Source organism: Arachis hypogaea, chromosome 14 (genome assembly GCF_003086295.3).
Source record: "Arachis hypogaea cultivar Tifrunner chromosome 14, arahy.Tifrunner.gnm2.J5K5, whole genome shotgun sequence".
Lineage (NCBI taxonomy): Eukaryota > Viridiplantae > Streptophyta > Magnoliopsida > Fabales > Fabaceae > Arachis > Arachis hypogaea.
The window spans coordinates 4,431,459-4,457,144 of NC_092049.1; the positions used below are offsets into that span (position 1 = coordinate 4,431,459).

General features: G+C 35.1%; 4 protein-coding genes across 11 annotated transcripts; 1 reads left to right on the forward strand and 3 right to left on the reverse strand.

Moving 5' to 3' along the window:
• Window positions 1–575: 575 nt before the first annotated feature.
• On the forward strand, window positions 576–2,335 carry LOC112741069 (uncharacterized). Its single transcript, XM_025789890.3, has 2 exons — window positions 576–1,125; window positions 1,209–2,335. The coding sequence occupies exons 1-2, from the start codon at window positions 918–920 to the stop codon at window positions 2,132–2,134; spliced, it is 1,134 nt and encodes a 377-aa protein (XP_025645675.1). The 5' UTR covers window positions 576–917; the 3' UTR covers window positions 2,135–2,335.
• A 321-nt stretch (window positions 2,336–2,656) lies between these two features.
• On the reverse strand, window positions 2,657–6,772 carry LOC112741067 (stromal 70 kDa heat shock-related protein, chloroplastic). Its single transcript, XM_025789886.3, has 8 exons — window positions 5,458–6,772; window positions 5,074–5,326; window positions 4,905–4,984; window positions 4,659–4,801; window positions 4,457–4,555; window positions 4,121–4,310; window positions 3,531–3,929; window positions 2,657–3,339 (listed from the first exon to the last, which is right to left on the reverse strand). The coding sequence occupies exons 1-8, from the start codon at window positions 6,010–6,012 to the stop codon at window positions 2,944–2,946; spliced, it is 2,115 nt and encodes a 704-aa protein (XP_025645671.1). The 5' UTR covers window positions 6,013–6,772; the 3' UTR covers window positions 2,657–2,943.
• Window positions 6,773–7,741: 969 nt separating this feature from the next.
• On the reverse strand, window positions 7,742–13,506 carry LOC112741068 (shaggy-related protein kinase kappa). 5 transcript variants are annotated; one of them, XM_025789888.3, is made up of 13 exons: window positions 13,196–13,506; window positions 12,643–12,898; window positions 12,418–12,510; window positions 12,244–12,303; window positions 11,867–12,139; window positions 11,430–11,504; window positions 10,519–10,575; window positions 10,294–10,434; window positions 10,169–10,219; window positions 9,657–9,752; window positions 8,616–8,699; window positions 8,429–8,531; window positions 7,742–8,161 (listed from the first exon to the last, which is right to left on the reverse strand). In XM_025789888.3, exons 2-13 carry the CDS (start codon window positions 12,787–12,789, stop codon window positions 8,073–8,075), a joined length of 1,269 nt encoding a protein of 422 aa, XP_025645673.1. In that variant the 5' UTR covers window positions 12,790–12,898; window positions 13,196–13,506; the 3' UTR covers window positions 7,742–8,072. The 5 variants fall into 5 exon arrangements, with proteins under 5 accessions (XP_025645673.1, XP_025645674.1, XP_072071487.1 ...); XM_025789889.3 differs by having other exon boundaries at window positions 8,419–8,531; window positions 13,196–13,489; XM_072215386.1 differs by having other exon boundaries at window positions 12,643–13,023; window positions 13,196–13,486.
• Window positions 13,507–17,487: 3,981 nt separating this feature from the next.
• On the reverse strand, window positions 17,488–25,124 carry LOC112741070 (regulator of nonsense transcripts UPF3). Of its 4 annotated transcripts, none has more exons than XM_025789892.3 (13): window positions 24,648–25,124; window positions 23,923–24,029; window positions 23,477–23,572; window positions 23,261–23,359; window positions 23,050–23,126; window positions 22,838–22,951; window positions 21,804–21,948; window positions 21,380–21,447; window positions 20,153–20,585; window positions 19,601–19,693; window positions 19,390–19,508; window positions 19,254–19,305; window positions 17,488–18,447 (listed from the first exon to the last, which is right to left on the reverse strand). In XM_025789892.3, the coding sequence occupies exons 1-12, from the start codon at window positions 24,785–24,787 to the stop codon at window positions 19,267–19,269; spliced, it is 1,530 nt and encodes a 509-aa protein (XP_025645677.1). In that variant the 5' UTR covers window positions 24,788–25,124; the 3' UTR covers window positions 17,488–18,447; window positions 19,254–19,266. The 4 variants fall into 4 exon arrangements, with proteins under 4 accessions (XP_025645677.1, XP_025645676.1, XP_072071491.1 ...); XM_025789891.3 differs by having other exon boundaries at window positions 21,380–21,450; XM_072215390.1 differs by lacking the exon at window positions 19,254–19,305.
• Between the last annotated feature and the right edge of the window lie 562 nt (window positions 25,125–25,686).

Genomic DNA, 25,686 nt, shown 5'->3' on the forward strand with positions numbered 1-25,686 from the left:
TGTTGATGTATATTTTTTCTTAAAATAAACAATTTGTCACCGTGTTAATTAATTTTATATTTAATTATAAAAAATAAATTAATAAATAAATGAATGCCTAGTAATAATAATAACAATAATGTTATTTATGTATATCTAAACTGGTATGTTCATTTGATAAATTTAAATAAATATTACTACTGATATAACAAATAATACTAGGGAGATGATAATTAAAAATTACTAATTAAATTATTTAACACAATATATGTGCAACATTTTAATTATGGATAGCTAATATAGAATTATAGATGTATAAATAATAGGCTATTCCAGTCTCTATTTGTGAGAGTAATCAATTTGGGTGGGCCAAATAATTATTCGAATTTTATTTGTGCATGTAATAATTTAGGTGAAAATTCAGGTACAGTCAACTTCACGTGAAGTTGATAGTTAAAAGCCGTTAGATAGTTTAACTGATTTGACTAATTTTTCATCTAACGACTTTCAACTATCAACTTCACGTAAAGTCGACTGCACCTGAGTTTCTACCAATAATTTATTGATTGATAATAAATTCTTAAATAAAGTTTAGATTAATCTTTTATCATATTGGATTAAAAAATATTGTGAAAAAAAAAAAAAGGATAATGCAAGAGAGATATTCAAATTGAATTCCCTCACAAAAAAAGGATTGAGCGGTTGATGAAAACGCGAATATAGGAGCAGCGAATAACTGCCTCAAATCGAACACCCTCAATTAGAAACTTGCTTCTTATTCCCAAATCGAATCATTCTTCTTTCTCCGTTTTCATTCCACTTTCTTTTCGTCTTTTGATTTCTTCCATTCTCCAAATCAAATCGATTCCACTGCGTTTTCCAAAGCACGCGCACAATTGATTGTTTGGTTAATATACTGAGAGAAGGAACAATCGACCATGGCGGGAGAAGGAGGCGATGTTAGCGTTGCTAACGGCGCTGATGAAACAGCAAACCCGGAATCCGCAGCCTCCTCTCCAAAGAGCAAGGTCAAGTTCATGTGCAGCCATGGTGGCAAGGTTCTTCCCCGTCCCTCCGATGGCCTCCTCAAGTACGTCGGCGGCGAGACTCGCGTCGTTTCTGTCCCTAGGAACGTCACTTTCTACGGTGAGAACACTTGATTCACGAAATCCCAAAATTCCGTGGAATAGGAAAACCTAACATATGTCACGCTTGTTTGTTTCTTTTAGAGTTGATGAAGAAGCTGCATGGAATGATCGAAGGAGGAGAAAGCATGGTGCTAAAGTATCAGCTGGTGCCGGAAGATCTGGACACACTGGTATCGGTGAGGAACGACGAGGATCTAAAGCATATGATTGACGAGCATGACCGTCACGAAGTTGGAGGAGCTCCCATGCTGCGGACATTCATGTGCCCGTTGAAGCCGCTTTTGGTGGTGGACAAAGATAACCAAGGAACATCAGGGACTGAGCCCTACCCCTTGGAGCAGCGCTACATTGATGCCATTAACGGCTTCCAGCGCATAAGCCCAAGGTCAAGGCCTAGTCCAATTAGGGCTGCATTCAACGCCCCCTCTGCCTGTTCATCCCCCAAATCCAACTCCCCAGACGGTCACACTACGGATCTGGTCCACGAATCGCCGCCCTTCCACGGCCACATTCTCGGTCTAGGCCGCCGTAGCACCATGCATAGAGTGCACAGCTCTCCCAGCATTTCTAGCCTAAGCAACCTTCACAGCCTTGCCTTTCAACAGCACGAACACCATAACCATTATCACAATCATTCTCCGAGCCACCAGAGCCCGTGCCAGAGTCAGAACCAGGGCCAGAGCCAGGGTCAGGGCCAGGGCCAGAACCAAGGTCACCATCCTCCTGCTCATCTGCCTGCTTCTTATCAAAGAACCGGGCCACAAGATCAATTAGTTGGGATGGGAAGGCCGCCGCCGCTTTTGGCGCTGAGGAGGTCGGATATGGGTAGCCGGAGTGCAAATAGTAGTAGTAGTACTTTCAACTATTATTATCCGGCTACTAATAATAATAATTGCAGACCCCCAAAAGGGTACGGATACTACGATGAATCTCCAGCATACGGTGGTGGCATGGGTGAAAGAGTTGGTAGTGTGCCTCAGAGTCCTAGAAACTCTATTTGGGAATAACTAAAGCCAAGTCTGTACAGTTTCCTCCCTTGTTCTTGTGTAAAGGCTTTTCATTTCATTTTTCTATTGTTTTATTTATAGGAAGACAACCTAAGCTAGAAGGAATTTTTGCTGGGGAACGTTAATTGTAAATACAGCTTTGTTTTCTGCAGTACAATATTAATTTCATTTGTAAATACATCTAAGCAGTAGTTCACCATATTTTATTCTCTCTAGATTCCCTTCCCTAATCAAACAGGGTCTTTTAACCGTAAAGGGCGCACATACGCTCTGCGGAGGAACAGAGCAAAACACCACCGTGGCACCATCACTCCACTCTCAATTCAAACCCAGCACATGATTACATGAACCATGATAACCTTTAGTTGTGAAGATCGCTGAAAACCAAAACAGGTTTCAACCGTTACACCCAAAACAAAAGCTCGTTTTTACATATACAATTAAACCCGCAAGCTAATCGTGTTACATTACAGCATACTGAATAGACACTATCATTCAACAATACCAAGGAAGGCAACGAAATGAAATAAAAATCTATTATTTATCTAATCTTGAATCAACAAGGAATTTTTACGACATTTTCGGCCTGTAAATACCATAAATTTTTTTGGTGACTGTAAATACCATCCTCGAAACTGTATTTCATAGCCAAAATTTCCAAGAGGTACAACGCGAACTATCAATGAGAACCTATAAAAACCCGTGTCTAACTTTAAATTGAAACAGACACCCACTCTTCCATTGACAAAAATCACTACAAATTCAGCACCAAAAATAAAAAAAAGCTATTGGATAATCCGTCTTACTCCTCACTTAGAGTCTGTAAAATCAGCATCGATCACATCTCCATCTGTTCCCTTGCCCGATGATTCTGTGGGGCCACCAGATTCAGGTGCAGCAGGGCCTGCGCCTGCAGCTCCTGGCTGGTTGTATAGGGACTGGCCAAGTTGCATAACTTCCTGGTTGAGAGCAGCCATGGCATCCTTAATGGCCTGGGTTGAACCACCCGAAATTGCATCTTTAAGCTCTCCCAATTTTGCTTCAACCTTCTCCTTCACGGGGCCAGGAACCTTGTCTCCAAGCTCTTTCAACTGCTTCTCAGTCTGGTACACAACTGAATCCGCCTGGTTCTTGGTGTCAATAGCATCTCTCTTCTCTTTGTCCTCCTTTGCAAATTTCTCCGCTTCCTTTACCATCCTATCTACCTGCATTACATTACATTCAAGCCATGTCATTCAACCTTCTAACTTATAATTAATGTTATCTTAATATTGGAAAGTTTTTCATTTTTTAAAAAGATTAAAAAAAAACCCAAAAAGAGGAGGTTGGCAAATGGCAACAATACCAAAAGGATAAATTCAGTTCCATTTGTAGTTCAAATATGTAATTAATTTACCTCGTCATTAGGCAAGGTGCTAGCACCAGTAATTGTAATATCTTGTTTCTTGCCTGTGCCCTTGTCTATCGCAGTAACTGAGAGAATACCATTGGCATCAATGTCGAATTTGACTTCAATCTGAGGAACCCCACGAGGTGCAGGAGGGATACCATCCAAACGGAAGCTACCAAGAGATTTATTGTCCCTGACAAATTCTCTCTCGCCCTGAAGCACATTGATCTCCACACTGGTCTGTCCATCAGCAGCTGTTGAGAAGACCTCTGATTTCGAGGTGGGAAGAGTAGTGTTTCTTGGGATAATCTTTGTCATTACACCACCAAGAGTTTCTAGACCCAAAGACAATGGTGTAACATCCAACAAAACAATGTCACTGACATCACCAGCCAAGACACCAGCCTAACATAAATTGAAAAATTCAGAAGACATCAGTCAGAATCTAGCCAACATGGTACCCAGAAAACAATTATCATGCATAACACATAATTCTTGCACCAAACCCACCCCGAAAACTAAAAATAAAAAGAATCAACCTCCCAACCAAAAATAATCAAGTTGAAAATTTTCTCAAGAAAACAGCAAGATCCAACCTGAACTGCAGCACCAAGGGCAACCACTTCATCTGGATTGACAGTGACATTTGGGTCCTTCCCAGTCATCTTCTTTACAAGCTCCTGGACAGCAGGGATACGTGTTGATCCACCCACAAGAATCACCTCATCAATATCCTTAATATTGAGCTTTGCATCTCTCAATGAATTTTCAACTGGGGTCTTTAGCCTGTCACAGAATTCATGCAAGTATCATCATTATACAAGATTATACATCATTATACATGATACATGAGTATTTTTGCTGCATTTTAGATATGGAGCATCAAGAAGGTTTGTCATTTTGGGGGGAAAAAAGGATTTAGCTATCATTACCTATCAAGAAGATCTGAACATAATTCTTCAAATTTAGCCCTTGTAAGGGTGGTCTCAATATGCTTGGGGCCATCTGCTGTAGCGGTTATGAACGGCAAACTGAAAACATACGAATCAATATCTCAGTTTTAACAAAGCAAGGAAAGCACATTCAAAAAACTATTAGCTTGGCTGGAGACTGCTCCGAGAAGAAGTAAAATACCTGATGTTTGTTTGGGTCAATGACGAGAGCTCCATTTTTGCTTTTTCAGCTGTCTCAGTAAGGCGCTGAAGAGCTTGTTTATCTTTCAAAAGATCAATACCTTCATCCCTCTTGAAGTTTCCAGCCAACCAATCGACAATTCTCTGCAGCCACACGATAATAACATGAAACATTTAGATATAATACATTATACAGAACAAAAAAACAATAACTTATCATGCTAAAATAGAATGGAAGAATTCCAACCTTATCAAAGTCATCACCACCCAAGTGTGTATCTCCAGAAGTAGACAACACTTCAAACACTCCATCACCAACCTCAAGCACTGAACCAGAGTAAAAAACAAATGAATACAGGTATCAACACAACTATTTTAACAAACAAGGGACACCAGAATTGTGTTGTTTTCCATACCCGAGACATCAAAAGTACCACCGCCAAGGTCAAACACAAGGATTGTTTCATTATTCTTCTTTTCAAATCCATAGGCAAGGGAGGCAGCAGTTGGTTCATTTATGATACGAAGAACTTCCAAACCAGCAATCCGACCAGCATCCTTTGTAGCAGTCCTTTGAGAATCGTTGAAGTAAGCAGGCACAGTGACCACGGCCTTTGTTACTTTGTCATTCAAAAACTTTGAAGCATCATCCACAAGCTTCCTCAAAACCTAACACCCAAAAAATGCCCCAAAATCACTCACGGAACATGAACCCTATTCTATGGCATGCAACACTATCAGCACAAATTGAAGAAAATAGACAAAAAAAAAAAAAAGAATCGAAGAGGAACAATGAAAACCTGAGCGGAAATCTCTTCGGCGGCGAACTGCTTGCCGATGGCGGGGCAGTCGAGTTTGACATTGCCGTTCTCATCCCTAATGACTTTGTAGGAGACCTGCTTGGACTCCTCGTCCACCTCCGACATCTTCCTTCCGATAAACCTCTTAACGGAGAAGAAGGTGTTCTCCGGGTTCACCACCGCCTGCCGCTTCGCAATCTGGCCAACCAGCCTGTCGCCGGTCTTGGTGTAGGCAACGACGGAAGGGGTAGTCCTCTGACCCTCGGCGTTAGTGATGATGGTGGGCTTGCCTCCTTCCATGGCAGCCACGGCGGAGTTGGTGGTTCCCAAATCGATGCCGACGACCTTCTCATTGACGACTCTGAGAGGACCAACGTTGTAACCTCTGCGAGCGGCGGTGCTCCTGAGCTTGAGGAACGCGGAGCGCGGGAACGATGAGGAGCTGAGCCTCTGGCCGAGGAACACCGTCCGGTGACTATTTTGCTTCTTGAGGGAGGCACTGCCGGCGAAGGATGGAGTTCCGAGACCGTGTATCTGGGCGCTTGAAGAAGCCATTTCTATGGGAAATCCCTAACCCGAACCCTAATCTAATTCTTCGAAGAGAAAGAGACACACAGGATTTGGTGGAAGAGAAATGGATAGAAGATAGAGCAGCAACAAGCAGCAACCTGGAATGAGGAAGGGTTTGGGTTTTTGACGAGAGGATGAGGGTTATGCGTGCTGCCACGTGTACCTATTCTAGAATCATCCTATGCTTGCCCGTTGGATTTTCGGGGCTCCATTTTCCCTATGTTTTGACCCGGCGAGGCTGGTGGGTAGGTTAGGTTCTTCATCCATGATCCATTCATACTTCGTTAATTGAACTGACTTTTAGCATAGTCATTTTGACTTTCTAAAGTATTTAGATTTTTATAAAATTATAAAATGATTTAAAAAAACATACTATTTAACAAAATAATCTAAATATTCAATCAACACTGGGTTATACAGTTTAGTACAATCAGATGACCATATAAAAAGATCTTTTATAGCAAAAAAAAAAATAAAAACCTTATTTATATACTATTTCAATTTTCGGACTTCCTAGAACGGGATCTGTCTAAAGAAATAGGATGATTCTAGTAGCTTATATTCATCACGCACACCTTAGTAGTAGAATTCTCGGGAAGCCACATGAACGATGTGGTGAGGTGAACAAATTGACAGGCAGATTGCCAGGCCTTGGCAATTGGCATAAGTCCTTATCATTGTTGTAATGTAGTGAAATACCCTTCTCTTTTTCTCTTTGATAAACTTTGTATTTGCATCTTAGTATATATTAAGGCTTATAAAATTCTATTCGAATATAGACGAGGATGTCTTGTTTGGCGAGGCTAACAAGTTGTGTAGCGTGCGCTCTCTTTACTGCACAAATTGTTCTCTAACTTCAACTTACGTAATGATGCATACACCTACATTTCTTTCTGACCTTGTTAGTAAATTAAATTTCCATTTCCTAAAATAATTGACCTACTACCATATGCTAATTTTTAGCTGAACATAAGAAGGGAGAGACTTGTTATGCAAAATTAAAAGCTGCATAATTAACCAATTGACCTTGAATTTGAGCAAGCTAGTGACCAACTCCTTTTGTGAATGAATGATGAAAAAAGGGGTCTCCAACAGGCAACAGCAACAACGTACGTGCCTCTTGGCGATCACTTCTTTCTTTTTGAAGTTTCGGTCCCTTCCTTACTGGTTTATCAACTTAGTTTTCAGCCCTTACATTGTATTATTAAGTTGTAACCGCCTCGGATCGGATAGATTATTTACTTCCGTAAGTATTATTATAAAGCAAAGCAAAACGGAATTAATGGAACCATGATCATGCCCTCTCTTAACCTTCCATTGTGAAGGCAACATACTAGCACCACTTAAAATAGCCATTTCAATAATACAATGGACATGTATTTGAAAATGCTGAAAATTTTAGTTTTAATATTTTTTATTTGTAAAATTGTTTTCTAAAGTAATTAATTTGTTTGAATACAAAAGTAATTTTCAAATAATCTATTGTATTTAGAATATAAGCATGTACTTCTGTGTTTGGGTTTTGTTTGGGGGGGGGGGGGGGGGGGAGATTCTCAAACACAAGCCTGCATGTTTAAATGTTAGTCTATAGTTTATAGCACCAAAAGCGAATTCCGAAACACTATGCAAACCCATAAAATAAATTAAGAAAGAAAAACTAAAATAAAAACATAAAAAAATCATAAGCAGCTAATGACTCGCCATTCATACAAAATTATATAAAGACCATCATTTTATATGCATACCATCATGCTTCATCCTGTGCCAGGCACCAAACAGGGCCTAAAATAGTCGGAGCACCTGTATTGTATTGAGATTTTTATACGCAAAACATTCTCTAAAGCAAGAAGAGAAAAGAACCCTCCTCCGACAAGAAATTTAAAACGTTCAACTTTATATATGATATATTATATTATCATATAATAATATAAGGGTAATCCTAGGAATTTTCTGTGGCATTAATCTTTGTTTTTTCTCAGATGCACCCGATAATTTACAGCCTGCTAGAGTGCTAGTACTGGGGAGAAAAAAGGAAAAATAACTTGCTAGTTGTGCAATGCCATGAACAAGTTCTGCTTACGAGCATGCTCTGGAATAAGCCGACTGATGACGTCAGGTGGTATCCCTGAAAGTTCTGCAAGGATCAATACGAAGTCAGTAAGGTCGGGGCCATGCAACACAAACAAAATTTGAAAGAATCCCCCATGAGAGGAAAAACAAAAAGGTTTACTATAGAATAATAAAACAAAAAATCTTTACTTGTACCATAAACAATTCCTCAATGATCCAACCCCGATTTTTTATTCCTCAATAGATTACTATGATCACATTGATGTTGAGTTATCGTTTAGAATTTCAAAACTAGATTGTGTTGATCGATATTGTAGGTACCTTAACTTACCCTGAGGCTTAAAATTAAACAGAGGTGGAAGTGGGCGACCATTAGGAAGCCGGGTGTTAGGGTCCCTCAACTCATCGAAGAAGGGATGAATGCAAGCTTCCAACTGCAGTGCCATAATATGGACCAAATAATTCAATTGAAGACGAAAATAGAAAACAAGAACAAGAAATGGAGAGTCCAAACTTACAGCAGTGCATCGCAGATTGGGAGAGTACTGAAAAAATCTACAGACAAGGTCTACTGCTTCTGGGGGTAAACGTTTTTGAAAGACCTGTAAATTATGATATCATTAGTTCATTACTAAATACTCCATGCAAATAAGATTCCTTTTAACTACTGTAAGTTTTACCAATACTCTTGCATATGCTCAAATTGAATAGCTACACACCAAACCACATTACAGCTCTAAGAATATAGATATAGATTCAACCCTGACATTAATGTATATTCCTTGATCTATGATGTCTGAATATGTCACAACCAACTACAGGAAACCACAATTAAGAAGCATATAACAATTTTTAACATCTAGCACTGTTGTACACTTCAAGCATCTCTGAAAGTGACTAGAGAGCATCAATATAGTCCAAAATTGACCCTAATCTAGTATTATCTCACATGGTCCTTGATATTAATCAAGGCTGATCCAACCGTATCCATATCAGGTCAATAGCCCCGTGCAGCCACATATCAAACTCAGAGAGAAGACAGATCCTAAATTGACAGACAACTCTATCTAGTGCCATAATAACTCAGGACGATAATGATTTTGATCATACTACAACACGTGCAATTAGACTAGAAGATGGTGTACCCATACATGGATCAAATAAAGAATAAGCGGTGAAGATAGCACTGCAAAAATGTAAGGAAAGCAGAGACCAAGTCCTGACCATCAGTACCAAGTCACTACTGGCTTCAAAATATTTTTCTTGTTTCAAAATGTAATAGAGTATAGCTGATTATTCTATTTTATCTTTTGAAAGATTCCCCTAATTAGGGAAGATATCCAGTGAAAAAGCATGCAAATGTTTTCAAAAGAAACATGCCGCCGAAATGTAACTTGGAGGAAGTATCTAGTACAGGTAAATGGTAAACTGTGGCCAAAATCTAGCTAATCCAGGCAAACCATTAGCATTAACATACTGAACCTTGATCCCAAATTACCAAACGCATTCACACTTTTACAGTGTATTAAGAATGAAAGTAAAGCACATAGAGCCTGTACCTTGTGCCATGGATGAGGTTTTATCTGTGGAAACTTAAATTCAGTATAATTTGGGTTCATGCATTTTATCTCCTCCCTTGTTGGAGTTCCCAAAACCTGAAATTAAAAGTAAATAAATAAAATCAGGACTCCTTTCGGGATTAGTGAAAAAGGAATGCTATTTCATTAGAATAATAACAGAACTAGGGAAATCTATTTGTAAAGAAATTGCTGTATCTCACTTGATTGAAGAAAGAGATAATAAACCACACACGAAAAGCATTTATACAAGCAAGACTGGAAATCTTTGCACACAAAAAAAAACCTTAGATTTCCCTTTCCTTGAGCCAGGAAATATAGCAAAATCCATGGAATAAACCCACAACATATATAATTTCTAGCAGAATCAACTGACCTGAACTTTACAAAAATTACAAACAAAATATTTCATAATCACTAAATATTCAAGGATTACAAAATTCTATGACAGACAAATCCAAATTATCCTTACAAAACGCATCGGCAATCCTCACCTTGATGATTTCAACAAGTTGATCGACTCCACTCTCTCCAGGAAACAAAGGCTGCAATATAAGTTGAGCTTCAGGGAAGAAATGCAAAAATGAGGAAAGACCTATTTATTCAAGCATCAAATTACCTGTCCAAGAAGTAATTCAGCCATTACACAACCAGTTGACCATATATCTATTGCGGTTGTATATTCAGTGGCACCAAAGATAAGTTCTGGAGCACGATAGTATCTTGAACAGATGTAAGAAACATTAGGTTCTCCTTTCACCTGATGAATTGAAACATGGAGGAAGCTTGAGTAAAAACGAAAAAACCTCTATCTACAATCAGTGTACTAAGCACAAAATCTTACCAACACTTTAGCACTTCCAAAATCACATAGTTTCAGCTGATGAGTGTGTGGGTTCACCTGACACAAGTAATGTTTATCTGAGTACGACAAATAGTAACTAATGCCATCATAAGTATACCAGACAAAGATCCTACCATCTTTGTGTTAAATTAAGCATAACTTAAATTCACAAGTATTACTAAAAGGCAATGAGGCCTACATGTTCAAGAAACACGACAGTCCACTTAGGATAAAATGAAGTCTGGCATTTTCATATAGAGCAACAGGAAGAAGTATTTGATTATACTAAAACACTCCTAGTTTCCAGCATTGACAAAACTATACATTAAACAATCACCACAAGCTAAAATGAGAAGTTCAAGAGTGCACCCAATGATTAAAGAGAAATACAACTGGAAAGTAGTTTTAAAAGCAAGTCACCTTTAGTTGCTATGCACAGAAATAGACATTTGAGGATATAGGAATAAGTAGGTGTATAAAATTTTCAACAAATATAAGATGAAAATTGATTTAACAAAATAAGTTTTTCTTGATGAAAATCTTATGTTAACTATTTGTTTGTGAACATAAAATGCTAGTTGCAATTCAGAAATATTTCCTTTCAATGTGGATTTATATAGATTTTGAGTGCATTAAAAATTTTTTTACTTCTAAATTAGAATCCAAATAAAAGATTGTAATAAGCCTAAGTTTAGATAACATTAGTTAGTAAATATGTGTGAAATTTTTGGAAGGAGGGGCCAAATTAAGAAAATACAAAAGATGTTGCAGTAATTGCAAAATTAACAAATAATTGCATAAGTTTGGTGGTGGCTACAGCCATCCATAGAATACAAGAGGCTCCACCTCGGAGCAAGCCCATTATGACTTCCAGGTAACAAACAAATCAACTACTCAAAGCAATGTCTTACAAGTAAGTTCTGAGGTTTGATGTCACGGTGACATATACCAATGCAATTATGTATATAAGCAAGGGCCCTGCAAATCTGCAGCCAAAACCGAAGATGGGAAAAATATCAACAGACATTAAAAGAAAAATAACATAATTCTTTAATTTTTCTGTTCCTCTGAAAGACTATCACAAATACAACTTGAAAAATCCATATTATCTAAGAATCTATTAAACTAAAATTCTTCAAATAGATAAATCAAAAAACGAGAAACTCATTATTAAGGGGGAAAAATAGGCAGGAATTAAAAAAAACTAGTTAGTTGAGCTCTTCAAAGGCCAATCACATATTATCATCGAATTATTATTTGTGGTAGTTCAGGGATAGGATCCTCTCTGCCACTTTTATTTGAGTATCTAGCTACCATTTCCAGATACAAAGATAAGCAAACTACTTACCTGATAGGTATAAAGCTTTACATATACTAAAGGCATTCGCTGATTCATTCGGCTATAGTTCCTTGCAATACGATTCACAGTTTCAGGAACATATTCAAGTACAAGATTCAAGTAAACTTCTTCTTTGTCAGTCGTTGAATAGAAACAATGCCTAAGGGCCACAATATTTGGATGGTCCAGCATCTGCATTATCTGTAGTTCTCTATTCTTGTAGCGCTTATCCTGGAGAACCTTCTTGATGGCTACAATCTCTCCGGTTTCTCTACATTTTGCCTGATAAAAGTGTTAATAGAATTCAAAAACTGACAGTATGTCATGTATTAACAGCACAACAATTACAAAAGACATCCAAAGAAAAATGAGTGGTTCTGCCTCACTTGAAAAACAACACCAAAAGAGCCTGTGCCGACAACGTGTTCCGCAATATAGCTAATATTCTGTTAGAGAATGATCAATGACCAGTAACCAAAGGAGAAATTGTTAGTGATAGAATGTTTCTCATTCACATTATCAAGGTTTTTCCAATACCAATTGACCAAGAAATATTTTACCTGCCTAGATTGACCATTTCGGCCACCGATGCTGGTTCTAATCACATGTCCAGTTTCAGCACCCACACCATCAATGATGTCCGGCTCACTATCCTGGAATGCACAAACACAATGGCAACTTACTATGATGGCCACAAAATCAAAAGGCTCCAACATTTCAATTTCAAGTTCAAATTCAAATTCAAATTCAAAAGTCACAAAACAAAAATGAAGATTGCTACTTACTCTGTCTTCTTCATGGTCAGCTTTGTCCCTCAATCTCATCTCAAGCATCTCTCTCCCGAGCCAATCAACTGAACTAGAAGAACCCCTGAAGCCATTAACAGACCTGGAACTGCCAACACCACCATTTCCAAGGCTAGCCGACGCCATGAGTGAGTGCCTTCCTTCCTTCCAAGAGTACCACAAAATGCCACTATTTTCTGCCTTCTAAGTTCTCTTCTCTCTTGTTTCCGAAATCGAAGCACTGTTCACCCGGTAACTGTAACCAAAACCATAACCATAACCGTAACCGTAACAGTAACTGTAAGTGTAACAGCTTCAACGGAAATCATACCAAGTTAACTAGCAGCGACATTGATAATTAGATTTGGTCAGATCTAATCCCTTGAAAGACAAAAACCGGATATAGTAATAAGCAGGGGACAAAAAGGAAAGTAGCAAAAATAGTAGAAAACAACAAAATCGATCAACAATGAAAAGATCCATCAAATCCGAACACAAAAGATAGAAACTAAAGAGAATCGCGCTTGGTTGTGTGAGAGTGAGATTGATTAACCTGAAAGCTTCTGTGACGAGAATCGGAGCAGTGCACTTTCATTTTACTGACGATTCTTCAATTTGTGACTATCAGTTATTCCCTTAACTTCGAACAATGGATCGGGCTTCCGACAAAGTGAAGCGATCGCCGGCTATCGGAAAAAGGAAGAAGAAAATTCCCTCCACTTTCAGCTCCAACTCTCTTCACTTTCTCTCTCTTCTTCTTCTTCTGCGAGAGTTTGGTTCGGTGTGTCGCTGTTTTGTATTTTCCTTTTCTCTCTTATTCTTCGCTCTGCGGATAACAAAATCCAATAAATCATGAGTAATCATGGTCAAATTAATCCTCAATTTTTTTTTAATTTTAATTAAATTAAATTTTTAAAAATTTTAAGTTAATTATGTTATTTTTTCGTTTTTTTTTTACTGTCGAAAATTTGTTTATATAATAACACAACAAGAGATTGCGGGTTTGAGTCTCTTATCTTTTCAAATTTTGCCAATGAGTAATAGCTCAAATGGCATAGTCTCCCCATACTCAATTAACAGGTTGCAGTTTCGAGTCTATACCATTTGAGTTATAACTCATTGGCATAATATTACTTAACATATTACATTAATAAATTTTAATTTTATTAACAAAAGAATAATAAAATGATTAGCGTGATTAATTTAAAATTTTTGAAATATTCAAAAGATGGATTTAATTTTTTAAAAAATGTTCGAAAATCAATTTTAAAAAATAGATAATCTTTTAAAAATGAACCTGACTTTTTTTTCAAAAAAAATATCTCAGAATTATATATAATACAAACGTATACGTATTATAATACAGGCTCATTGTTATATGGTATTCGTAGTTCAAAACAGAAAGTGTGTATAGTCTATACTCTATAGTCTATAGATATGAGCAACAAATAAATAAATCAATAATATGATTGTATATAAAAACTAAAAAGAAATGAAAACAACAGAAAGCGAGTGAGCAATTGGTTGGTGAATTCAATAAAATTATAAATCTAATTTTCATGTCAGTTTAGGTTGCATTGGTTCAGTTTTCTGTTTTAATAATATTTTTATAAAATATAGAATATAACTTTTCATTTAAATTAGATCAAATTTTTTTTTTTTACCAAAGATATGAGACTTGAACCCGCAACCTCTTAATTGAGTATGAGGAGACTATGTCATTTGAATTAGGAGACTCGAACCCGCAACCTCTTAATTGAGTATGGGGAGTCTATGCCATTTTAGCTATTACTCATTTTAAAATTTGGAAAGATCAATTATTTGTAGAACGGTAGCTGAATAAAATAAATTTAATTTTAATACATTATCAATCTATATAAAATAATTTTATGTATGTATTTAATTATATAATTAAATATTAGTAAAAATAATTATTTTTTATTTTGACAATGTGAATGATTATTTATAAAAAAATAAATATATAAAATATTTTAGAGCATCAAAATTAAATGCTAATAAAATTATACAAATATCAAATTTTATTATGTTATAGAATATAAAAAACAATGCGTAAGAATAAGCTGGAAAATAAGTAAATAACCCTAAAAAAATTCCTGAAAATACTGGGCATGAACTTGAAACTAAGATCAAATTGAAGATACTTTTACTTGTCTCTAAGATTTTTAATTTTATCAACTTTGTAGATTCATGATTAACAATAATGGTTTTGACCAAAACTTTTTTCTGTCTTTAAAGGAAGGAAGAACGCAAACTCGATTGTAATAATTTGTGCCTATTGAACTCTAGGGCTTACTTTTTACTTTAAGCCTGCCTAGTTTTTCCATTGCCAGCATGCTTTCATGTGCATAAGATTGAAAAGGCCACTCCATTCCATCATATAGGCGATTTGATGAATTTTTTTATCATTGTTTTTTCTAATTGAATTAGAGTTTAACATTCAAAACAATTTATTAATAATACTACAGAGAGGAAAATTCTATAAAGTATAAATACTATTTAAAAAACAACAAAAAAAACCTGCGAGAATTTAACAATACTTAATTTTAAGGATGACAAACTATCCGAATTTGTCTATATTCATCTGATCTTTATCCATTCATAGAGGAAGAGTAATTACCCGTCCTGGATGAATTTTTAGCGATGACAGGATTGAATTTAGGTAATACCCGTATATAATATATGTAAAATAATTAATAAAATGATTAATAATATTGTATTATATTTAAGCTTTTATTTTAATCTATATTATATATATGTGATAATGGTTATATAAATTTTAAAATTTTATTTTACTTATTAAATTTTAATAATTATAGAGAACGTACTCGCAAAGACGAGCTAAAATTCAACTTTTTATTATCCACAAATAAAAATAGAACAAATTTTATATGAGTTATTATTCGATGAGACAAAATCGAATAGGATAAAAATCCGCTCTTTATCTGCCTCCCCAGTTAGCTCATTAGTTAACATAATTATATTAGTAATAGGTCATCTTCCTCTTTGATGAACTACATTAGCATTTTACATTGAAAAACTAGACTTATGGGATAAATCACAAATGAGCAGTGGTCCAAACATATAAAGGTTGTTTGAAAATTATTTAATATGAGAAAAAAAAATTATTTTTTTAAAAAAAAATTATTTTTATTTTAAATTTAATTTTATGACTTAAAATGACTATAATATATTAATAAAATAGAATTTAAATTTAAAAAGTGAGTAAGTAAATTTAAAAATAAAATCTTTTTTAGTCTGATTTATAAATAAGAAAATGAAAATTAAAATTTTTAAAAGAATTTAAATCATTTATTTTTAATTGTTTCAAAATAAAAAAAAAATGAACACTTAAGTAAATTTCAATTTCTTTCATTCCAAACAAACTCATAATAAGCAACCTCTTTTTTTTTTTCCCCAAAGGTATATAATAATAAGCAACCTTACTAACATGGGATTAGTGAAAGTGGCTGAACATCCCAAGTTGAAGCATATACTAAAATAGTACTTGGTGAGTGGGGGAGTTATGTATATTAAACATTTATAGTATTATATTATATATATATTAATATAAAACGAATTTTAAGAAAATGAAGAGGGAGGAGAGGGAAGAATATTCTAGATGCATGTTCGCTCCAATCTACGCATTGCTTGACACGGTATATGTAGGCCATCCTTGCCTCCTTAACCACCACTACTAGCTTTTAAAATGATGTATCCATTAGTCTTGTGGATGAGAACAAGAAAAAAGGTTCTTAATCCAATATCATCAACTAAGGATATATTCATATAAAAATATCACGATAATTAAAAATTGTCAAATATTTTAATATATTTCACTAGATTATTTAATATAATACATATAATCTTAACCAATATTTTTACTTAAAAAATATCTTTATGTAAATAACCACCTACTTAAATACTATACTTGAATACTTGAGGCTATAGATTTTACACACCCCGCACTAAAGTATTGCAATTTCATGAAATGGCAATATATGAGATGAACTTAGCTTTTAGGGAGATTGGAGAAGGAACATTTGTCAAGAGTTCATGCTTACAAACGATGCTGTTAGTATCTCTTATTGTTTGGGAAAGTGTGGGGACATTCATGTGCGCAAATGACCACGAAAAACGGTCCCTCTAGTCTGACTAATTACTACAGTACTTTATACGATGAATTAAAGAAGACAAAGACCACCGTTGTTTCTGCCATAAATTCTTGTATACTGAAACACATTGAGCACAACCACTAGTTTTAATTTATAACATTTAAACGTCATAATAAAAAATAGAAGACAGAACAAATTTTATGCGGTGGAGGGTAGAGTCAGTCCAATCCTCTAGTGTCTAGTCTATCCTTTCCTATTCCATTGCTAAGTTGACGTTTCATGTTAGCACTGCTCGACGAGGGTGCCAAACCAACAAATAGAAGGGAACAAATAATAATAATAATATTAAAAGAGCCAAGAGTTGAGTAACTTATGTGAGACAACATTAGAGAAGCTAAATCAATAATATCAATGTGCCCTTCTTTGTGTGTATTATAAAAGTAAACACTGGCGTGCAATTGGCTCGAATAAAATTGATAGATGAAATTTATTAAATTATTTAACATGTTTAATTAAACTATCTAATAACCTTTAAGTTTTAACTATCATCTTTACATGAACATCTAATAACTTTTAAATTTTAACTATCATCTTTACATGAAAAACATGAAAACTACTACGTGAAGACGACTACATGAATTTCCACAGTAATATATTTAAATCTCGTGCTAAAAATGAAAATTGAAAAACAACATAAGGAAGCCAGAGTAAATTTGGTAAAAAGATGTTATTAAATATAAGGATAAACTTCATATTTCGTCTTAGACATCCTCCCTCCCAAACTTTACAGTTGGAAAACATCCACACACCATGACACCAATGTGATCCTGATGGAATTCTAATACCCAAATAGCATAAAGGACTTTACAGACGGATGACATCCACAATAATCTAAACATGGGTTTATAACTACTACGTTTGGGAAGGATAAGGATGGTAATTCACAAAATTAATTAACTTATAATCACGAACCAGCAGTGTAACAGCCATGTTTTGCTGAGACATGCAAGTATGCAATACCACACTGTACAATAATATTTTAGAGCCAGAACAATATCCACACACTAGTAACTCCCGCAAGACCTTATTTATCCTTAGTAACACACCATCTATGGTATTTCCGTGTCTGTGCCCTGGAGAAAACTCCAAAGTCAACGATAGGATGTAGACATAGCGAGCCTGAAACATAGTCCATTTGAGTGTTCCTTCAATGTAAATGAGCAGAGAGGTAGTCCAAAACTGATCCAGGATCATTTTCGCAAGCTCCTACTTGTATTTGGTGGACAGCTAGCGAGAGATTGTATAATAGGGGCTGCTAAGGACACACAAAATCCTGGATTCATATTTACACCTAAACTATTTAAGATATTGGAATATAAACCCAGACAATGCCCATTACTCAGTCAACTTGCCAGGCTATTCAAATCTATCCACAATTCTTCAAACATCTACAATTTGTAATAGGGAGACCAAGGAATTCTGATGCCAATAATCTCTCTCTCTCTCTCTCTCTGAACGGATCCCATCTTCAATCTATGTCCGAATATTTTAATTGTAAAGAATTTTTTACCACACAAACTCAGTTACCTAGAAGAATCTGTCAACCAAAAAGAGACAGAATCCAGCAGCTAGCAAATAGATGCTCCCAAATTGCAAGTCAGCAAGCTTACCACTGCACAGGAAAATAATCAACCTTCACATGGGTAAATACAGAAAACAGAAATGGGCACTGAAAATCATTAAATTTCCATATACAGTTAGAAAACAACATAATGCCATCAACCAGTTCACTATGGTTACCTCTCTCTTGTATGAACTTTGCTAATGCAGAAAACAGAATTTATGAGTTGAAATGTACGTTTGCTTGGGCTGGTGTGTTTCTTATCTTTATCTGGGTTTTTACTCTTTCTAGAAAAATCTACTAGGCCCTTAAATCTCAGTGGCTTAACATTATAGCTGGTGCAGTTTTTCGGGCTTTTCCCACTTCTGCTTCTTGACTTCTATTATATAGACTTGTCATTTATGCATTAGATTTATGATAATTATTCACATTTTAGAATACAACTTAACTATTAAAGATGAATGTGTTTAATTGTGAGCAAATAAAAGTTTTGCATAATATCTTCACAAATTCTTTCATATAAGATTGACAATTATGAGGCCTCTGTTAAAAGCAAAATCTAACCACTCCTTGCAGTGCAGACTAAAATTTCATAAAGCTAATGCTAATTTAATAACTATATTATGGGGGGGAAATCTGCTTGATTGTTTAAAAAATTAAATTAATCAAAATCTAAAAAACAAATGGTATGAGATGCACAGCAATATGGATGGATTTTTATCCTAATATATGACAATTCCACACTAAAATTTTAAAAGAATCATGGAAAAAAATGTCAGATAAGTCCTAATACCAGTTCAGCAAAAAACATGTTTCTAAGCTATGTAATTACAGGCCTGATCAAGAGATTGTCTCACCAATCTAAATACACTAGGTCCCAGAACTTGCTTTCTGAACCCAAACCTGCTTCTGCAATTCATAGGAGATACTGACATTTTATTGAACCAGAAAAAAAATATAGTGTACAATCATGCAGAAATCAAATTTAGGTACCTCGTGGGAACCATGTGAGCCACTAGTTCTTCTATGATGCTTTCCCTCATTTGCAACAGAATAGCCATCAACATCCTTCAGATGTGTTGGTCCCCGGCGACCAAAATGTTTACCAAAGCCTGAAAAGCACACAAGCATTGAAAATTAAACAAAAACCAATCTAAATTTACACAGAGATAAAGATCCTATATTCCAAAGCCAAAAAACCAACCATTTTCTGAGGAATGACTGCCACGACCACTTGCGATCGATTTTACATCCCCACCTCTTACATGTGCTGTCACATGTTTTGACTCTGCATGACCTGTTTCAGATACATATAAAAATTACCAAATGAGAACAACACATAGGGGCTGCACCAGATTTCCAGACAACAGTACAATGCTGTGCCTTAAACATCAGTAGTATCGTTGATTGAAACTGATTTTCGCTTTTTCACATTTTATACAAGCACTAAGGATTCTTTTTTGAACAAATAAATAAATAAAAATAATAATTACATAAAAAAAAACTTGATAAGACAATATCATTAAGACAGAAGAACAAATTCAAGGAGGATAGAGATCTTCCATACAAGAGACAAAACAAAAGAGCTATCTATAAGGCATAGCTTTCTAATCTCTCTACATGTCTGAGGCAAAGTCCTTTACAAAGATCATGAGCTTTACACCAAATAGATGCCAAATGTACAGTTCTATCTCATAAAACATGCTTTTCAGAAGACCTGTCATTGAAATCATAGTAAACATAATGAAGCATCTACCTTCCAAATGGTCTACTTGTGAGGAAGCAGACAATGATAAAGAATCATCGCCTCCAATGGAACGATTTGTCCATACACCACGATCAGGTCTATCCTTATGCCTAACACGTTTCTCCAGCCTCTCACTTGAATTACGTGAATCATGCATGCCAATCCTATTCTCTGGTGTCCCATTAGAACCCTTTAAAATCAATTGCACATGTACAGGGCGAGGTGGTTGTCTTTCTTTTTGTAGATCAGATGTTGGTATTGTCTGCTCCGATTGAGGCCTGGCTGACTGACTTTGGCGCATTTCCTTGTTTGAGAGTATGCTTCTAATAATCCTTGCACTACCTTCATGCCTCTGATTCTGCTTCAGAGGTGTTGAGCCAACAATTGTTTTGGCTGAAGATGTTACATTATTCTGCTCTATTAAACTATCTAAATCAGACCCCTGCACAATAAGAAACCCATCAAAATATGAAGTGATAGCATGATCATACATGATAAATCCATCAATCACAATAAAAGGAACCAAAGAACAATCCATGCCAGAACTTATAGTGGATTCCTGATTCATCATATTTCATGTCACGAGCAATAAGGCAGCATATTAGAGGAAAATAATCCTCAAAGTCACTTTAGTATGAACCATTATGCCAATAAAATGATAAGCATCATAATATCATCTATAAGTAGTGCTTTCTCTATAGTACATTGACCTTTTTATTATTAACTGACAAGTAATAACTAAGTGCCATCCTTGAATCTTAATAAATTAGTTAATCTCTCTCCTCGTCATTTCATGAGCCACTAAGATTACATTGAAACCAACATTTATCAACAACTCCAATTAGTAAAAGGATGATTTAAGGGTACTATCATCCACGAGAACATTCAAATAGAATGAATCAATCAAATTAATTAAAATTTAGGCGATAATTGCAGAAAACCAGATCAAGATGCATCTGATTGATACAAACTAGACATGACCAGTGGCAACTCATTGACATTGACGTCACAACATAAAGAAGCAGAATTTCAAAGTTGCTTCCCATCAGAGTAAGAACAGTAAATAAAACAACTTTCACTCAATTCAGGTCAGGTTTGTCCACACTGCATTTTCTTCCTTGTGCATCAAAATATGCATTCTAGTCAACACATCCTAAGGGTTCTAGACGAATCCTTTTGCAACATGTGCAAGCATATAAATAAAATGGACTACTCAGATGAAAATAAGAAGCTCACATTAATTATCTCTCTTTCCTTCCCTTTAAGAAGCAGGACCTTCTTCCCGGAACCAGTATTTCCAGCAACTCCTTAAATAAAGGACAAAGTGTTAAGCAAATCCCCATTGAACACAATTAAATTGAAGAAAACAAAGCTAAACTATTAACTCATACAAAAATAGACAGCGACTCCAATAATAATAATAGAATGATGATGATGATGCAGAAACAAGAATGCTAGGAGAGCCAGTTAAGAAACAGGGCACAGGGATTATGCTGATATCACAACTTATATTAGAAGAAAAAATCTCAATGCCCTAAATTCATCAAATAAAACAAATGTATACATTCAAAGAGGTTTTCAAACATGGGCCCCAAGCCGTAAATGAGACGTAAAGGAGAAACAAATAACAACTAAATTCCAAACAAAAATATAAACTTACCATTCTCATCCAGTGTTTGGTTTGCATCTGATGAAGCCACAGTTGAAGTTTTACTTGAATGATGCTGATCACCTTGCCTGGGAACCAAAGTGTAAATTGTTTTGTCTTTTCCAATGGAACCTTTCCCTGTGTCTCTTGCAACATACTGTCCGACGTAGAAGTGAAAATCAGACATTGTTAAGCACAAGTTAGAACCAAGATCATTCTCCATATCTGTGTGTGCAAGCAATTACAACTAGAGAATTATCAAATACTGGCATTGCTTTACGATGAACTAAAAATTTGATTTATAGTAAACTAATATATTAATAACAATTTAAAGTGACCATTTTTTAATCATATCACTCTAAGTTCCATCTGCAATTTTTCCGGAAAATATATTATTGGGGCCATTCCATTCGGTTAAGATTTTGAGAGAACTGTGTTTTTTCTTCCCAAAAGCAGAAACAGGAGCAAACATTGAAAAAAGATACTTCTATATTTTGATGAAATTATAGAAGTACTTTTTTATTAAAAAAGAAATTATTATCCTTTAAATTAATAGATAATAAATGATATATTTTCTTAAAAAAAATGGTGCATGAAATTTAAGGATCATTTCACTCTCTTCTACTGCTTCTGCTTAAAATATAAGCTGCTCACTACCTATTTCTCTAAATAAGAAAAAATATCATTATTTCATGCTTCTGCTATTTTCATAAGCCAAACAATACCACAAAAATCAAAAGTATTTATTTCCCTCCCACAGTTTTACAAAAGAATGAGGTTGAATAAAATAAAAATATATCACAGCTTGTTTAGAAAAATATTGCATCTAATTGCCAGTACTAATACTTAACTTCTCAGAACCAAAAATTGATCTTTTTACCCTAGCAAGGAGACAACTATGCAATCTGACACAATCAGGTAAATGGAAATAAATTATTCATCCCAAGTGCCCAGAGCAAAATATAAGTGGTTACTTAGAATTAGAAATGAAAAACACATTGCTCTCTAATGAACTAGTGAACAAATTAACAATACAAGCAACACACCATTGTGGTGGAAATCCTCTTCTTTCCAGAACCTCGTCTTGACGAGGCAGAACAACTACTCCCATTTGATGATGTGCCAGCTCTTCTACTCACTTTTCCATTAGAAAGTGATCTCTGCACAAACATTCACTCTCACATCTCAACACATGCACAGATGGATACACAAATGCACACATAATGGGACTTCATGAGTTAATCAGATGCAAGAATACCCGAGGTCCCTTGGCAGCTCTTTTCTGACGCACAAAGTCCATCAATGGTGTAATTACAGGATTATCTTTTGCAGCACCTGCTTAGGAACATGAATCAAATAAATAAAATTAAAGATATCTCAGACCTACCAATTCTGTCAATGAACGATATTATATTGCTTAACTTTCAAACCTAAAATTTATTGCATATTTTCCATATTAATTGCCTAACCTGATCGTTCTGCTTCCCTTTTCTCCAACTGTATCTCAGCACTGGGAAGATTCTCAACAGGCTTGGCAAGAAGTTCAAGAAACTCCAGATACTCAGAATCTAGATGTTAACCATGCAAATACTAATATTTATCAAAAGGAAAAGATTCAATACATATAAGTCCATTTGACTAACATATACCCTGAAAGATACGTCAAGTCTCTGTCTAAGTGGTACCTTTGTATATGGACCCATCGCGGCCATCCTTTTTAGACCACTGTCTAGGAACACGTTGTGAAGGAGCATATTCAACCATGACTTTGAACTGTGCTCCTGGGAAGGAAATACAGCCACAGAGAGAGAGATCCAGAGTCAGGATGCAGTGTGTATGTGGATTAAGTTACTTTGAATACAAAATTGATGATAATCGAAAGCTTTCTACACATATTCCTTAAAAGATATTGAGTATATGCAACGTAAACCCTGTCCCAAGTCAGATATTCCACTCATTGCTTAAAATATGTGGAGAGCCAGCTTTGGTACTGGAGACATATCTATAGAAGCTAGTAAAAATGCACTGACCAAAATCCAACTACAATAATGATGACAATGATACAACCCTTTTACTTTTGCAAGATCATACACATGACTAATGAATAATTGCAGAGGATGTCAATAGTTACCCTTTTCATTTACAAAGATGTGGCCGTTAAAGAACTCAGCAAACTCTATAACGTCCTCTGGCTTTTTGAAGTCAACGTAAGCTCTGGAATAGGACATATGCTTCTGGCTGAAAATCGATGTAAAAGATTTTTAAAAAAAGAAAAGGCTTAACATATATGCTACGCATTGTAAACGCACATCCATTCATATAACAAATCGCATCATAGACGGTCAGCCTTAACGAGAAAAAAAAAAACTTCAAATAAAGGAATTCAAGAAAAAGGAGTGCTACCAATGAAACAAGCAACAAGATGGTGAACAATTCAAATATATTTTAAAGTTATTCTCCCAATAACAGGGCAAACCTCAACCAGGGTTACTTGGCTCCGGTAATAAGATATACACGCAACCATAACTTTAGTGTAAGAATGTAGAACAAAAGAGAAGTAACAAGGATGATTTCAAAGCCACTCTTCCTTCATATACATACTGCTACAACAGAGACGTCTGCAGTCGATGCATAAGCACAAAAAGACACTAAAAGAAAAGATATGCTGGACATTAAACTATCCCTTCAAGGATTTTGATATCAATCTGGCATTTCTTTGCATAAAACAAGATTCAATAATGGAACAAAATAATATCTAAATAAACATTAACAAAGGAATATTAAAGCAAAGAAACAATGAAGAAAAAAGAAACTAAACATTATAAGCTGAAGGAGCGGAAATGCAGAATCGCAAACCTGATTTTTCCGGGACGAAAGGAGACCCAATTGTAGCGGCCAGCGAAGGTGCCGTCAATTTGGTCCAAAAGTGCGGCCTCAGAAATCGTAGGAGGCAAGTGCCGCAGCACCACCTTCGTCCGATCCAACGCACCCTTCATGCGACGACAACGACGAAAAACCCTAACAGAAAAACGGCTTCGAGTCCTGCAGTTACGACACTCGCGGAAACGGTCAAAGATGAAGGATGAAGAACGAGAATCTCTTTGGTATTACATCTTCTTCCGCTTGCGAGGATCAATCACAGAAAATTGTGTGCCCTAATTGCGCAGAAAAAGCCCCAAATTGCCATCTGCCCTAACCGAAGCTAGTGAGAGTGTGTGTTATGTCAAAAGGACTTAGCGAGCGGAAAGCATATACCGTTGCGACGTTGCGTTTTGCCGTTCCCTTCTCTTTTCTTATAAAACGTGTAATCTACGAATGTACGAGGCCACTCTTATATATATCAGTATCAGTATAAATATAAATAGAATTTAATTTACACGTAACGCCACCTACTGTTTGTTACTTTGTTTACAAGTATGGAATAATGAAACAAAAATATAAAGATACAAAATCGTATTTCACATATGAGTTATAAATAAATATTATATTTAAAAATATTAAATTAATATATTTTATTTTTATTTTAATAAAAAAATATTAATATTTTTATTTTTTATTATTTTTGTTATTTTTTATTATTATATTTATTAATATTATATTTTTTTTAAATTTTTTTATTAAAAAAATAAAAATAAATTAAATTTTTATAATTTATTTTAATTTATCACTAAATAAAATATAAAAATATTTATTTTTATATTTTTATTTTTTTGTGTCTTATTTTTACTATCTTATTTTATCTTATTTTTAGAACTAAACACAATCTTAAATATGTAATAAAAATAATTATTTTTTATATTAATTATATGAATAACTATAAGAAATATATAATTAAATAATTGTGTAAAATATTATACATATTTATTATATCAAAATTAAATTTATATTAATAAAT